Here is a 16333-nt window from a genome sequence, read left to right on the forward strand (position 1 = left end):
GTCAGTCAAGGTCACACTGAGTTATTCCCATGGGAATGGAAAGGTCCAGAGCAAGCAAACAGCAAGGGAATCGAAAGTAAAAAGTGCATGTAAAGTCACTGTTTTATTCCAATCCTCTAGAGGGAGCTTAATCTGTCTTTCAGAGTCTAATTTAATGTCCAAGAACCTTCAAATACAAATATTTAGCAGAGTTTATAAATAGTCACTTTGTTGCAGACAGTGCTTATTTATCTCCAAAAAGAATGTTTCAAATTTAAAAGGTCTCAATACCCTCAGATTGTTTCAAGTTCCAATATACAGTATCCAAATCTGCAGTGCTGACAGCTCCCTTAGTGCTCAGGCAGCTCCTGACTCTGGGTTTCACCTTCTAATTTGTAATCCAATAAAAGGAGGAAAGTCAAGTGCAAGTAAAAATCCCAAATCTTTAGCTTAAAGTCTTTACTTTAAGATGCAAGTTCAATAGATGCTTAGATCTGTAAAACTTAGAATCTCTTTCTTTCAGCCTCCACTCCTCCAGCTAATTGCTTTTTTCAAGTTCAATGGCTGCGGAAGACGGACTTCCTGCTTCCACGTCTCTCCGCTTTCAGCCAAGTTCAAGCCAATTTAAATTTTCCCTTTAAAGTCTCAAATTCAAGTGACTCAGTCTTTTACTCACAAGTTAGTTGCTTTTTCGTCCAAATCCGTAATTTAGCAGGAAAAGGGATCAGCGCTCACCGACAGTAGCAGCGCGGCTTCGCTCCTCAGGCTGTGAAACAGCTCTCAGCGCCGCAACCCCCCTCCGCGCTCCGGAGCCCCTTACGGGGTTCCTTCTGCACTTGGAGGGTCGCTCAAGGCGCCCACCGAGCCTCAAGACCCCAGGCTCTTGCCGCCTGGGGTTTTCCAGAGTGGGTCTCCGCTTCGCCGTAGCGGACGACCCGTTGCCTGCGGAGCCTCCTCTCCCGTTCAGAAGAGGACCGCCATTGCCGTTCGCGCCGCCCCCGGAAGTCCCAAACACAGGTTCTTCCTGTACATGTGTAATCACTGACAAGTTTGTTGCATGTGGCAACAAATACTTCAGGTTCTATTTTCTAAGCAGCCCAAAGCAAACTTTGCCACATATTTATTAGCGTAGGTGCTACTGAGTCAAAAAAAGCAAAGTTCTATTCACAAGGAATAAATACACCTGCAACATGGCAACTCTAAATATATGTTAACACATTCTTTTTTCCCCTGAGAGTGAAAATTAAGCAAATTAAAATAAATCGGTTAGGTTTTTATTGTTGAGTTGCTTGGAGATGTTTTATATGAAATGCTTTATAAATGAAAATAAATAAAGAATAGTGCTACTTCTGGGTTTTAAAAGACCTGTGATTGCAAGCGGGGAGTTTAGCATTTCCAGATGCTATAGCACTGTCAGGGGAAATGCCATACTTTACATAGTCTTGTTTGCCATGAACCTACCCCAAATCCCAGTGCCATGAACTGATATGAAGAATTTTCAACCTTAGTCACATGGAGAGTTGTTTACATTGTGCCTCTGATACAGAAAAATCTGGAGTTGACCTCTTATTCATCTGTTTCAGTGTTTGTTCACATCAAACCTTGAATACAAACTTGTTACTGTACTGTCAATATTAAAGCTGCTTCTAAATCACACAGATTTTTTTCCACAACAGGCATCCTGACATTTTTTGCAAAAACCTTAGTTGCTGTCAAAAGTGCAACAAAGCTGAAGGTACTGAAAAATATAAGCAGATTAGATTTTATGGCCAGGATAGGAATGGGGGACCCCTGGAGTGGGGGTTGTATAGCTGATGTTATGAAGGGAGCCTGTGGTGTTCAACAGAAGTTTAAGGAGATTCACCCACATTTCCTTCCTCTGCCAGACCTCCTCTGTACTGATTGAGCGAATAAGGCAGGGCTGATGAAAGGAATAAACGTGCAGCCTTTCAGCACGATAAGGAGTATATTCTAGTAGCACTAAGATTATGGCTTTGTCAGTATGGAGGGGGGGAATGGTCAGTTGACTGTGGATGTGTGAGGGGTGAACATAACAAAACAAAATCATGTACCATTATCCCACAAGGATTGATGACTAACCTGCACCACCAACTCTTTTCTCCTTTTCCTACCTACTGCCGCTTCAACTACTCTTGTTCCTCCTCCATTTTAAGCTGCTGCATTCCCCAACCAGGGGCTACCCTCACCCTTCAATGTCACATTCTGAGGAAGAAGTCATTCTCAGAGTAAAGCATTGTGGGTTAGGTGGCCTCAGAGTATACATGCACGTGACAGTGGCAAACCCTGTTTAAAGTTTGAGACTGGTTAAATTTTAAACTGCGAGTGCTGCCATCTTGGCAAAGTTGTAGTGGCAGCAGCACAGGTGCTGTCTATGGCTATCTCAGCCACAATGGCTCACTCTGAGGAAGGATCCTTACTAGTGGCAGACTGCTTCATAGCTAAGTGGTGTTCCATAATTCAATGGCTGGGTGGGCAGGCAGCAGAAATTGCAGTGGGTAGGTGGCAGGTTTTGCCCTTGCTTGTGGTGATGGCAGTGGTATATGTGGCAGGCAGGCAGCCCATGGGTGGCAGATGGGGGCACAGATTGTTCCTTCTTGTGATCCACTGCCTAAGACACATTTTCTTGCTACATACATGTCCTATGTAGATAATTATATGAAGTCATAGTTATAAAGCTCTTAATACCTAAAGACCATTTGTGGAAACTCTTATGAACAAACTAGGAAAATTCTCTTCTGCAACTGTTGGATTACCAAAATCTGCATTGTTGATACTCTTTAGAATGGGATGGAAGAAGAATCGCTTGGGACCAAGAGACTGAAGTAGTTTAGATTCAGCTCAATGCACAAGGTGAGACATGAGGTGTGTGTGTGTGATTAACTTTGGTCTCACCAAATTGTAAAAACAAGTGAAGTTCAGAGACCCTGTACTTCAGGGCAGCCAAACTCATCAACTTCCAGCTCCCATCCAGACTGTGCTGGCTGTAAATCATAGATGCTGTTTATTTGCCTCATGTTTACTTTAATCTCAGAATCATTAATTAAAAGATGGCAGTAACAGCATCTCCTCTTGGATTATTTTTGAGGTGCCTCTATAGTGACAGTTGAATGACAAGTAGGTAAGAAAAAACAATCTATATACTGCAAAGTGCTTCAGAGATTTCAATTAAATTAAAATAATTATTAACTATTGGTATTACAAGAACATCCAGAATTCCCAAAGCAGGATCAAGACCTGGTTCTGAAAAGTGCTTTGCAGTTTCAGCAAAGCTGAAAATATTTTTCCATCCTCCAAGTATTTAATACCTGTTCATTACTTTAATGCAACCTCTGTGTGTATGTGATGTAATTTGATTGTTTCCATAATTCACCCTGGGATCATGTATAAATGAAGAGTAGGAGAGAAATTCAAATAAAAAGTAAATAAATATCCTTCTTTCCTTCTCCCACCCTCCCTCACACATGCACACACACACACACATACACCAATATATGTACTAACATTTTAGCATTAGTATTTTCCTCAATACATTTACATTAGAAATGACATGAACAGGGAGCATCCACAATTAGCGAATCTGGAAGAGATTTAACTATTTCCTCCTACACCTCAGTCTGTTTTTTTAAAAATACCCTCCAAAAGCTGGCATTTGCCCTGCATAGAAACTTCCCTCCTGGGGCCTAGGTAACTTGGGAAGTTAGTTTTCATCAGAACCATAGTGGGTGGGGCGGAGGGTTAACATCCTTCGCCATGAACCACAAACCCCTTTCTGTCTCTAGGCTCAGTCCTAGGCAGAACCACCTTAACTCTTAGCCAATTGTTTTCTGATGGCAATCAGCAGCATGCAGCCCATATTTTTCTTAGGCCTTGTGAGGTTTTTGAGTCTTGAGTCTACTCCACCATCTTTCACCTGCTATTTAACCCATCACTCTCCTTGCACCCTAAGATACCTTCCCATTCAAGTTTCCCATCCAGTCTCTATGCATAGCTTCTTATGTTCCTAGACCATGCTGCAGTTTCCCCAGCAGAACTGATCTTACAATTATTTCCCAAGAAAATGCAAGGTATAGGTTGAGCTTCGGCCGCTGACTATTCCAGGTCATTCTAGCAGTAATATTCTCATTTGTCACAGTCTCAAGGTGTTGCAGATTCTATAGTACTTTCCTTCCACCTTTGAAAATTGTGAAATACAATACATTTGGATTTCTAAGCGCATATATGTATGCAACTTTGGGACCTAGAATTATATCTTAAGTACGAATATCAAGTTTCACAGCTCCATACTGATGCCCAAGGGAACTATCTCATTTCAAGGGACATAAGTAGTGCCTGAAAACAGATTTGTGGATTGCATCGTCTTTGAACCTGGAATGCAAGTTACATCCTGAATGCACTTACCAAGATCCATTTACCCCACTTCAATGGTCAAGGGAGATATCACATTACAAATAAATAAATAAACACATACATACATAATCAGGTTTGAAAACTCTGAATACTTGCATTTAAGCAGACCTCAGCTTCATTTGGGTAAAAAGGAATGGGTCTTTTACTTACTTATAGTGATTTTCTAAATGCTGATGATGTAATGCCTTTTTAGTACATGTTGAAACACTGGAAACGTCCTTAAGCTTGATGCTGATAACGGTACAACCCTAGTTATAAGAGGAGCAAAAGAGGCCAAGTAAACAAGCAGTAAGTAGGTAGAGGATGAGACAGATTGGTCAATCAACTTTCAAACATTGTATGCGTCTCCAGAAAACAGGTATCAAAGAGATTCAAAACTGTAAAACTAGCTAAGGCAAAGTAGCAGAAAGAAGCAACCTTTCCTATAGGCAAGCAGGCTTTCTTCACGTTACTGCCAAACACACAGCCACTGGAGTTTGTGGCTAGTAGGTGCTTTAGCATCAAGAACATGGCTAGGATTCTGCTTCTCCTCACATGTTTGCTGAAGATATGATATTGTCTCCATGTCCCCTTTCTTTAAGACAAACTTTGCTAGCCTACTGCCCCCCACCAGATGTTCCTAATACCAATCCTTGAGGGGGGGGGTGTCTCCATTTTCTATTTCTCTCCATTCAGAAAACTGTCCATTTATTCCTAGTCTTTGCTTCCCACAACTTAACCAATTCCTGATCCACAAGAGGACCTTTCCACTTATTGCTTTACTTTTAAGCTTACTCATGAGTTTTTGGTGTTGAAAGTTGCTTGACAGTCCAAACAGGTCTATAGGCTTGTTGACACTCTCAAAAAATTCTGATAGTTTTGGATCATTGCAGAAGCCATGCTTGGCTCAGTGTCAGTAAGGTCTGTTCTTCTATATACTTGTATTTCCTAGGAGTTTTCCACCACCTTTACCCATAGGAGCCTGAACATTCACAGAGATCTCCATCAGAGACTTTGTCTGGAAATCTTGCCATCTGAGTTTAGGTAGGTGATTACCAGGTGATTATATTTTCAGTGATGGCATATCTACCTGCAGCAATCATTCAATGTTCATTTGATGCCATTGAAAAGCATAAAACTATTTCACCTTACTGTGTTCTCTTTTTTGTTTGTTTGTTTGAATAGATTTTATTGTTGATTGCTCTTTTTATTTGATGCATTTATTTGTTTTTAATTTATTATTGTTCATATTTATTGTTTCATTTTTGCCATCTTAAGGCACTGCCAAGCTGGGACATAAATTGTAGAAATAAATAAATAAAATATCACCATAGCACAGTTCTCATTAATTACCAGTATATGGACAAATAAGTGGCCATCCATGTTCCCTTAAATGTTAACAGACCATACAATATGAAGAAGCGTTCTCAAGTGCTGCTCATTTGGTCTGTTCATATTGCTGAAGTTTCCTAAAGAACCAAACCCTTTAAAACAGCAGTTGTTGTAATGAAATTTTCTTGTATACCTTAATTACCACATTACTTGCAAAAATTCTGTACTGTGAACATTGGAAGTCTGACTCTATAAAAATCTTCATTCAGCTCCCACACTGAAGAGACACTCATGAACTTGGCACTTTTTCTCCTGGGCTTGCAGCCCAGAAATTGGCTGGAGCTTTTACTTAATCCCCAAAGTGTGTGTGTGTGTGCACGCGCGCATGTGCACGTACACACATATGCACAAACATTTCTGTGTGATTTTCAACTTCTCAGTTTATTCTGTTTTTAAGAAATGATAAGCTGAAAAATGAAAGCTAAAACAAGCACTCTTTTTCCCACTACATGAGCAAAAGCTTTCTGTCTTGGTATGTAACTTTTGTTTACTCCATTGCCAAGGCAGGAGGCTTATTTATTAGACTGGTAAAAACTATGAAAGCTAAGATGGCTGTGGCTACCAGACTTGCAATTGCATTAAATCCCTTCCAAAGCTAATCAGCTTTTCCCAGAACATGCAAGGCAAAGTGCAGCTACAGTCACCTTATTTCCCACACAGCTTGAATTTAACTTTGTTTTTTCTGAAAGGGGAAAGCTCTCTCCCCCTTTTAAAAAATGCCACCTTCTCTGCTTTTACATATCTCTTCAACCTGCTTAAAATAAATGTTCTTTCAAAAAATCAAGGAACAAGTCACATACTAAAAAATTCAGAATGCCCCACTGAAGGCTATTTGCACTGAATCAGCAGCTTATAGGATTGCATATTGGAGACTAGTACTAAAACCCAAACATACGTACCCTCTTCCCTGGCATGGTATATTACTGAACACAAGGAAGGGGATAGCATTGGAGTCTTGCTCAACACTGTAACTGGAATATAAACCCAGGAAACACAACATCATGCTTCTGTTTTCTGGCAGGCACATAGTAATTATCCCCCCCCCCCCCAACATCAAGGGCACTCCCCAGCCAAAGGATTGCACATGGCAGATAATGGAGCAGTTGCAGCAACAGGGGATCATGTCCCCTCCACCAGCTTATGTATCTTCCCAAACTCTGAAACTCCTCCTGCCTCTTGACTCTTACCTCCTGGCTGGTATAGCTCCCCACAAATCACTGCCCCCCACTCCAGGTCAGACTCCAGCCTCCCTTCCCCCAGTGTACACTCCTCAGCAGAGGACGAGATGGTTGGATAGTGTTCTCAAAGCTACCAGCATGAGTTTGACCAAACTGCGGGAGGCAGTGGAAGACAGGGGTGCCTGGCATGCTCTGGTCCATGGGGTCACAAAGAGTCGGACACAACTAAACGACTAAACAACAACAACAACAAAAGTGGAGTTAGCATGGTATTGGGTAAGGATCCATTATCTGAAGCCAGATGCAGCAACTCAACACACTTGGCTGGAGAATGATGTGGAAATTGACCGGCATACAAGGACCCAGTGTGGTGCCTTCCATGCAACTGGAACCCTGCTGGTAAATGTGAGATGAGTAGAGCCATGCCTTGCCTACTCAAGCTTGCACCATGGTCTGGTGTGACTCCTCAAGAGGGCCCCACTTATTTGTAGATTCTGCCCAATGGTGTTTCCACCCAAGTTGTGACAAATAGCTATGCAAAAGACACATAACAACTACCTGTTAGCCACTGAAAGATGTGCAAAAACATTTCAACCGAGTGGTGGTTAATAGAAAAAAATCTTTCTAGCTCTGTAAACAAGCATCCACTCAACATCTCAGTGGAAGACTCTAAAACTGAGGGAGGACTGGGAATCAGGTCACAAGGAGAAAGAAGGCTACAGTTGGAGCCGACTGACCTCTTTAAGGGGGCTCACTGCCTCATTCCTTCCCAAGATCTCGCTGCAGATGAATCCCCACAACATCTCAGGGAGAACTGGCTCCTTTGATGACAAATTTGATGAATTGTCTTTGATGATGGCTGCACCACTCTGCAAGCTGGTTCTCCATTTGATTCCTTGCTGGGCCATTATTTCCTTTGCAATAAGAGGTAGTTATGGAAATGGAAACCAAGACATTCATTTCCCATTTGTCAAGTCATGGAGTACCTCGTTGCCCAAAGGCCAATGATGGAAAACTTAAAATGAAAAGGGCTGTATGAGTGAGTGTGTTGTAGTCTTCCATAATTTTAATGTCTTCAATTTGAGGCTGGTTGGCCTGCACTTTGAAAACATATGGACCCTCCACCACAACCTGACGACAAGAAGGTTGCATTGCATTCCCTACATGGGAAAATGTATTATTATTTTTTAATTAGATGTATTCTTTTCTAAGACAGTATCCTCACAAAGCATCTAATACAGAATAAAAGCTAAAGTGCCATCCATAAACAATACACAAATACCATTTCAAACTTCTCAAAAAACTACAAATCAATAAAAAAAAACTCAGCACATCAATGTGAAGGCAAACAACAATCAGCCGAGCATAATCATAAAACACGAGATAGAAGAACAGCCCAACGGTTCCATAGTCAAATTAAACTCAATCTATAAAAGTGGAATACAAAAGTCTTCAGAGCCAGTTTAAAAATGCAATAAAGCGTCGGGGAGGGGGAAGCTTCTAAGGGGCCTTAACAAGTTTTAAAACTTTTTATTACTACACAATACTTCTCATATACTTTGTGGGGGCTTACTCCCTAATTTGGGGAAAACATTTGTTTTGGAGGAAATAAAAACAATTTTCATAAAATTAGCCAGGTTTCTCAGAACAAGGGCTGCACATCTTCAAACACAGTGGTGCATCTTTGCTGTTGGTTGGTTCAGTCTGAAGGCAAACCATAGAACTGTAGAGTTGGAAGGAACCCCAAGGGTCATCTAGTCTAACCCCCTGCAATGCAGGATTCCCAGCTAAAGCATCCATGACAGATGGCCATCCACCTCTGCTTAAAAACCTCCAAGGAAGGAAAGTTCACACCCCCAATTTGGTGATCTAAATTAAAGTTTCAGGAACAGAACAGGTGGTGAAGTTGTTTTTGTGAGCTCTTCACTGTGTTCTCAGTTTGCAACTCCCTCCACATAGTGGTTGGAGCAGTGACATGATAATGTAGGAGCACCACAATAAAGTGGGCTGGGTTGACATGACTGTTTTACTCTTTGCCAAATTCAGACTCGATTCATTCATCCCATGTTCTCAAGTTGCTTCATCAGTCTGGCTAGGAGAATGATTTCTCCGTCTGTCTGTCTGTCTATCTATCTAACTAACTCACATGTGTACATGGACATTCACACTTTGTATTTTCAGATAGGACAAATCAATTAATGGGAAGTCAGGGCTTACTAACTGGAGTAGTGAACATTCTGGAGACTGTGCAGCTTCTCTTCCAAGTTTACATCCTCTGTTTAGGGATGCAAAATGAACCTGGTGCTGATATACTGCACACCGGTGGCTGCAGCAAGCCAGGCAGATTGGTTTCTATAGCTATGCGCTGTAAAAGGATGCAAGAGTTCCTTTCAACTCCCTGGCTTTAGCCCAAGCCAAAGGCTTCTTAACGCAGGCAAGCTGTTGTGTGACTGCTGAAATGGAAGATTATTTATTTAAAGCAGAGACTTTTTTCTTTCCCATCCCACCCCCTCAACCCCCAGCACTCAGAGAGCAATCAGTGCTAAAGGGAAAGATGGCAAAGCTCAGCGTCTCCAAATTGAAACTCAAGCCAAGGGTAGAGAAATGCCCTGCAGCTCATCCCAGTCTGTGAATGACAATAAATAACTGGCTAAGGGGATGTTATTGAAAAGTGAGAGGAGGGAGCAGGGCAGGTCGACTCTCTTTCGAAGTTTTTACTCCTAACATTAGTCTGAAGAGATTGCGAGGGATGCAAAGGAACCCCTTTCCTCTGGCTAAAACACCATTTTTGAAAAATCAAAAATGGCATGTTTTATCATGGGGGGGGGGGGGGCTTGTCAGGTAATGTGACATTTTGGATGGCCTGATAAACATAGTGCTGTAATACGGATTAGGCAATTCACATGTCAGAGACTTTTGACACTCCTGAGAGTCTGCTCCTACTATCCATGCTTAAGTGCAGGTAGGTCCCATTGGAATGAACTGAGGCTGCAAACCTGCCCACATCGTGAAACCAGACATGCCCTACTTCTGAGCGAGCAGAATTGAGGTCATAAGAACGGATTGCAGCCTAGGTATTATTATTATTATTATTTTGGTGGGGTGTATCCTCAGGAGAACTTCCCTCATCGCGTTGTCATAATACCAAATATTGCGGGGGGAGCGCCCGTCGGTCTAAAGAAGTCATATTACTGTTAGGCAGGCTTCTGCAACCACGAAGCACTGGAAACTGGAATCAACTTAGTCCCAACAACGCAAATCGCCTCAGAAATAAGTCCCGGGTTTGGGGTCCCCTGGTTAAACGCACCCAGGACTGCAGCTTCTGCGTTGTTGCGGATAGCGAGCCCCTGAAGGCGGTTCTCCCACGTCCGCGCCTTCCCCGCTTCTTTATCAACGAGGCGAAGGAGGAGGAGAGGAGGAGCAGCAGCAGCGAGCATGTGCAGAGTGCCTTTTCCACAGGGCTCTGCCAAACGGCAAAGAGCGAGGGCGGCTGCTCTCTTTCGTATGATTACATACATACACACTGTACTTAAATATAGTAATACCTAAAAACCCAGCCTCTACAGTTTCTGCCCTTGGGAGAAGAAGGGACATGAGGCACGTTCACCGCCAACGCGCCGCCGTCCACACACACCCACCCACCCACCCACCCCGCCGTTATTTTTAATTTTCGGCAAGGTGACGTCGCCTTGTGCCGGGAGGAAAGCGCGCGGGGCGGATCGGCGGGGGGGGGGGGCGCTGCTGAAAATAAAATAAAAAAGGCGGCAGAACGTGCGAGAGGCGCGCGCGCCCGTGTGTGCACGAGGAGAGATGTGAAGAGGAGCGTGTGTCTGTGTGCGCGCGCCCTCGCGCGCGCGTGTGTAGAGGAATCCGGCGCTGCGCAAGAGGCTCCCCTGCTTTTCCCGCGCGCCTCCTCCTCCTCCTCCACTTCTTCTCTCCGCCCCTCGCCCTCTCCTCTCTTTCCCTCCTCGAACATCGCGGTGCCGGCGAGCGCGGCGCTGTTGTCGCAGCTCCAGAAGAGGCGGCGGGCGCTGCGGGAGGAGCCGCACAGGATTACTTACCCAGGCTCGCGGCTGCTTCTTGTGGAAGTGCTGGTGGCGCAGGAGGAGGGGAAAAAAAATAAAACCGGAACAGAGCGCGCCGACTACGACGAAGACGGCAGGTGGGTTGCCGAACTAGGGCACGGAGCGGGGGGGGGGGCATTTCTGTCAGGGGGTTTAGAACAAAATTGGGGGGGGGGGTTACAACGAACTTTTGCAAGGAACCTAGTGGGGGTCTCCGCCCCGCCCAGCCTGCGTTGGTGGTGGGGTTCTTCTTCGGTCCACGTCTGCCGAGAGAGTTGGGAACGAGGGGGAGTTGTCACGTTTCCTAACCGCCTCAATTTGCTTTCTTTCAACTTTGGGAGCGAAGTTTATTTTGGGGGTGGGGGTGTCTTATGGTGGTATCCATGCCTCCCCAGGCTGCTTTCAAGCTGGTGGGAAAGCTGCGAGACGTTTCGGCGTTGTCCTTTTATTTCTCGTGCTCTCTGAGCTGCTTCTTCCTGTTAAGTGTTGAGACAGGGCGCTGCTATGTGATTTGCGAGGCGCCAGGCTCAAGTTTTTATTTCTTCCCCATCTCCTCGCCGCTCTCGGCTTGGTCCTTTTTTTATTGCCGGCATCATTTCCGAATGCACATTCGCCTTAAAAGCAAAACAAAAAGCCAGCTGTCACCTTTCCTCTTCTGCTGCCATTCGCAGCAGCCTCCTTTTTTTTTTTTTTTAAGCTCTGCCAAAGAGAGGCGAAGTCGACGAAAACCTTGCATTTTGTGGGGTGGAAGGAAGACTCCTGGGGTTGTTCTCTGAGGCGCTGTCTGTCTGAAAGCAGATCCTCTTGCCTCTCCCTTTTCTCCTTTGCTGTCACTTCGTTTGTAACAACAAACTCATTATAAAAACATACACAAAACAACTCCTGCGTTAGGTTGATGGGACGGTAAGCAGAGAACAAACAAATAGGCACCTCTGAGAGTAAAGGACATAAACAAAAGTTCACTGGTTGTGTGTGTGTGTGTGTGTGTGTGTTGTGGCATCTTAAAGACTAATAGATTTGCAGTGCAAGCCCCTAATCAGAAGGAAGTGTTTATAAGGATTGCAGCCTTATTGTGGTACAAGCTTCCATGGAGTTGGAGTCCACTTCATCAAATGCATAAAGTGTTATTTAGTTGTAAATAATAATGATATGCAAGCTTTACAGCCCTGTGCTTTCATTTCACAGAGCACATTCCTTCACTCCTGTGCTCAAAGGAGGAAGGGGGGGCGGAGTTTCTAATGTGCCCCCAAACTAAAATGGGGGCAGGATATCAGCAAGGCAAAATCTCAAGATCAATTGCAGTAAAATAAACGAAGGCAGAATAATCCACACGAGCCCCACCTGGGGCTATATTGCTCTTGTATAATAATACTGCACTTAAAGTGTGGGGGGGGGGGATCTGTTTTGGAAGTGTAGATATTATCAATGATTATTACAGAGGGCTGTCAATGACTCACACCACCTGCATTACTCATGGGATTTTATTGTTAAATCACCTGTAAAACAATCACATTCCCTGTGTCTTTAATTTGTGTTTAAATGTTATCTTGCAGTACTGAATGCAGAATGCATTCCCTAAAAATCATTTTTTAAAAGAACAACCCCTGACATTTGGAGCTAGGGAAAAATACTGCTCCATTCTCCTGTGCTTCTCTTTAGCAGCATGAGCAATGGAAGATGCTAATGCTGCTCTGTTCGAACCGATCTATAATGTTAGCTTTACTGACTGAATATCTTTTTTTGCTCTCACTTTTGTGAGCACTAGGGGTCAGATGCTTTCTGCTGATGATTAAAAACGAGCTTTCATTGAGCATTGCTTTATTTGTAAACTGAAGTGTTTGTTTTATATAATCCAATTAGAAGGGTGACAAAACTACAGTCTCCCTCTCTAACAACCCCCAGTCAAAAAGATTCCTTGAGAATAAACTTGCTTTGCTTCATATTTCCAGTTTATAAACAATAAATTAAATCAGGGATCCTCTTGAAACAAAAAAAGATAGTTATTTCATGCTTCATAGTTTGCTCTTGGTAAGGGATTGCAGATGAATAGGTAGTCACTATTAAAATATCAATTAATCTTACTGGATCATGTAGATTGGCAGGTCATCCTGCCATTCTAGGGCTGTTCTCTATAACATGTTCCTTAATGGTTGGTACTCTTAATTTTGAATGTATTTGCTGGTCCATTTCTCAGTGTTAGATACTGTGACTTACTGATTTATCACTCTTGGATCTTCTGTGGCTGCATTTGATAGGGTGATTCTGATCCACTTATGCATTCCTGGATTGAGCAAGAACTGGCTTTTATGTCATTTAGGTTGCAGTTTGCAGCCTTATACCAATTTACCTTGGAGTAAATCCCATTGAACTAAAGAAACATGATTCTAAATAGACTTGTACAGGATTGCACTGTTGTTGTTCTTACCAGTTGACTTGACCACAGACATATATTACATCTTGCTTTTTTCCAAAATCACAGAGTGCATACTTCTCAAGAAGAAAGTCCCAAGTTCAGTCCCTGGGGACTGCATTGAAAATTATACTGTATAATATGGCTTGGAAAATCCCCAGTCTTGGAGAGCCACTGCCAGTTGAGAGTAGACAGTACTGGGCTGTATGAACCAATGATCTGATTTTGTAGGTGGCAGCTTCTTGTATACACAGATGGTCAGAAAGACCATTGGATACCTCCCCCCCCCATTCAACTAGGCTTGTAGTTTAATCCCTTTCAACAGCATGTGATAATGCTGCCAAATGCAGCACAAGCTGCGTTACCCAATTTTGACGGTTGTGGCTGAAGTTTTATGGGCACTTTGGAAACTTGTTATAAAAGAAATTTGATTTCTGACTGAGATGCTTGCATGCAGAGTTTCAGATGAGAGTGACTTTTTTAACGGACAAAGCCATAAACAAGAAATAAGGATTTATAACAGAGGTTCTCTCTGACGTTTATGGCACTGCAAATAACATTTCTGAGATGCATGCAGACAGGTGTGGAAATGTATTCATTATAAACGCATCTTGGTTTCAGAGGCATCTTGGTTTCAGAAACATGATTTAAAAAGAGTGTTTGACAGAATTATTTAATAGAAGCTTGTAACATTAGCTGCAGAAATCCTGATCAGTTCTGGATCTTTAAAAAGTTCGACTTCCTGATAGTCTTGGTCATTTTTGTCTTGAGGGCAACTGATGTGCATGCTTTGACATTTCAGAATGTTTAGATTCCAGATATGCTGGAATCTAGGCATTATATATTCATTATATTTTCACCGACTATTAAGCCTTTATATGACACAAACGGTATGTATCCTATGGTCATACAGAACTAGGGAAAGAAATCTCTATGGAATATAAATACAAAAACTTTACAGCCCCCCACCAAGCATTCTTAGAAATTTAGCTATATGATTGTTTTCCTAATGTAGGGTTCTGAACAGAATACCCAATAGTCATGGGCATAACTTCAATGTTGGGCAATGTTGGACCTGTGTGGAAAAGTTCCAGTAGGATTGTACTGTGTGTCAGATCTGAAGCTAAGAGTAACTTATTTAAAGATTGATATCTGACTTTCAGTTTAATTTTTGAAAGGTTACTAACAAAGAAACACCTATCATTCTCTTGTCAGGACAAGGTCTAAGTGTAATAAAATTTTGTTTGGGAAAGACAGTAGTGTTAAATTTTGTATTGGGTTCATCAGACATGTATGAAAAGAAAACTACGCATCATGCAAATACTTGTACATATGTGCTTTCCATGTTCCTATCTTGCCTGGGAAGCTTGTGTGCATATATATGGAAGATTTCACCTTTTACCATCACTTTACATTATTGCTTTAATGTGAAATAGTATTGCATGCGTGGGTGTGTGACTTGTCCTATCTGTGTAGCCCAGGGATAGGCAACATGGTGTCCTCCAGAGATGTTGTTGGACTTCATTTCCCATAATCCTTGACCATTGGCCACACTGTCTGGGCATCATGGGAGTTGTAGTATAACAAACATCTGAGGGCACCATGTTGACTACCTATCTTTTTTTTTTTTGCTATTTTGAAGTGAGTTGTTCAAAACCCAGCATGGTTTGAGAGAAAGCATGTAGAATGTGTTTGGCATGCTTGTTTCGGTTGTGAATGAAGAAGAAGGTTTGTAGCACTGGACCAAAAGACCTGATCTACAGGGTCTGTAATTTTCTTGTCTGCTAATGTTTAAAAGAGGCACTGAAAAGCTCTCTAATATGTCTGGTTGATTAGATGAAGACCGTTTGATGCTGCACACAGTCTATAATTTCTTTTGGATTACGGGGAATTATCAGAAGTTGATAGTAGATTCGGGAGTTGTGGCACTTCCCATGAAATTTGGAGGACAAATTACTACATTTAGTGTTATATCCTTATATTTGTAAAGCCACTGTAGGCCTGCTCAGAAGCTTCCAAAACATAGAAGAACAAATTAGACAATCCAGAAACCCACTGTGTTTTTAAACTTAATCCAGTAAATCTAGGGTTGCCATATTTCAATAAGTATAAACCAGGACACCCTGAAAGTTCTTGAGCTTTTTTTAGGAAGATCCCAAAATTGTTGAACTTTTTTTAAAAGAAAATTCTTGTACAAAAATGCCCAAAACCCTGCGATTTTTTGATTGATTTGCCTAAGATGCAGGACAAAGTGTCACATTTTGGAAATTCACCCTGGACGTTATTTCTACCTTTGAAATCCCAGTAATCATATTGTATAATATGGCTTGGAAAATCCCCAGTCTTAGAGAGCCACTGCCAGTTGAGAGTAGACAGCACTGGGCTGTATGAACCAGTGATCTGATTTTTTAGGTGGCAGCTCTAGTAAATCAAATTATTCCTGAATCAGAATGAACAGGAGTCCGTGATCTCTAACAGAAGGACTCAGTTTATGACTGAACAACGAAGAAGCCTGACTTGGAGATCCTTGGCTTGATAATGAAATGGCAGTTGTTGATAGATTTTCAAGTTTGGTAGTTTAGACAACTGGTAAATGGAAATCGGGGCTAATTTTTAAAAAGAGTTAATGTATGTTTCAAAAGCAACATGATTTAGCATCACTATCACCTTGTGGTTAATCGGAGTAAAATGAGACTTGAGTCAACCCTTCCCAATGATAACACTTGATGGCACTCTCAGCAAGAATATCACTTTATCTAACCAATTACACAGGGCAATCATCATGTTTGTCATGGCAGCTTTTGAGCCATGCACTGCATACATAGGTAGTTATTGAAAGGATTTCTTGGTAGGAGATACTTGCATGACCACTTCTATCTATTGCCTTTATCAATTCTATTTCT

General features: G+C 42.3%; 2 protein-coding genes across 2 annotated transcripts in view; one reads left to right on the top strand and one right to left on the bottom strand.

Annotated features, from left to right (window-relative positions):
- Positions 1-10603, bottom strand: part of LOC308470757 (uncharacterized protein) — a 31442-nt gene extending 20839 nt beyond the window's left edge. Inside the window, exons 1-3 of the mRNA XM_080994166.1 lie at positions 10502-10603; positions 7694-8116; positions 4558-4655 (exon numbers count right to left, since the gene is read on the bottom strand). Coding sequence (XP_080850292.1) covers positions 4558-4655; positions 7694-7864 — 269 coding nt within the window. The 5' untranslated portion in view covers positions 7865-8116; positions 10502-10603. The remainder of the gene's footprint in view (positions 1-4557; positions 4656-7693; positions 8117-10501) is intronic.
- A 213-nt stretch (positions 10604-10816) lies between these two features.
- CNTN3 (contactin 3) overlaps positions 10817-16333 on the top strand; it is a 165194-nt gene continuing 159677 nt past the window's right edge. The window contains exon 1 of the mRNA XM_080995688.1: positions 10817-11122. The gene's annotated coding sequence lies outside the window, so the exon portion shown is untranslated. The remainder of the gene's footprint in view (positions 11123-16333) is intronic.

Source organism: Podarcis pityusensis (assembly GCF_964106645.2).
Source record: "Podarcis pityusensis genome assembly, chromosome: 2".
Taxonomy (NCBI): domain Eukaryota; kingdom Metazoa; phylum Chordata; class Lepidosauria; order Squamata; family Lacertidae; genus Podarcis; species Podarcis pityusensis.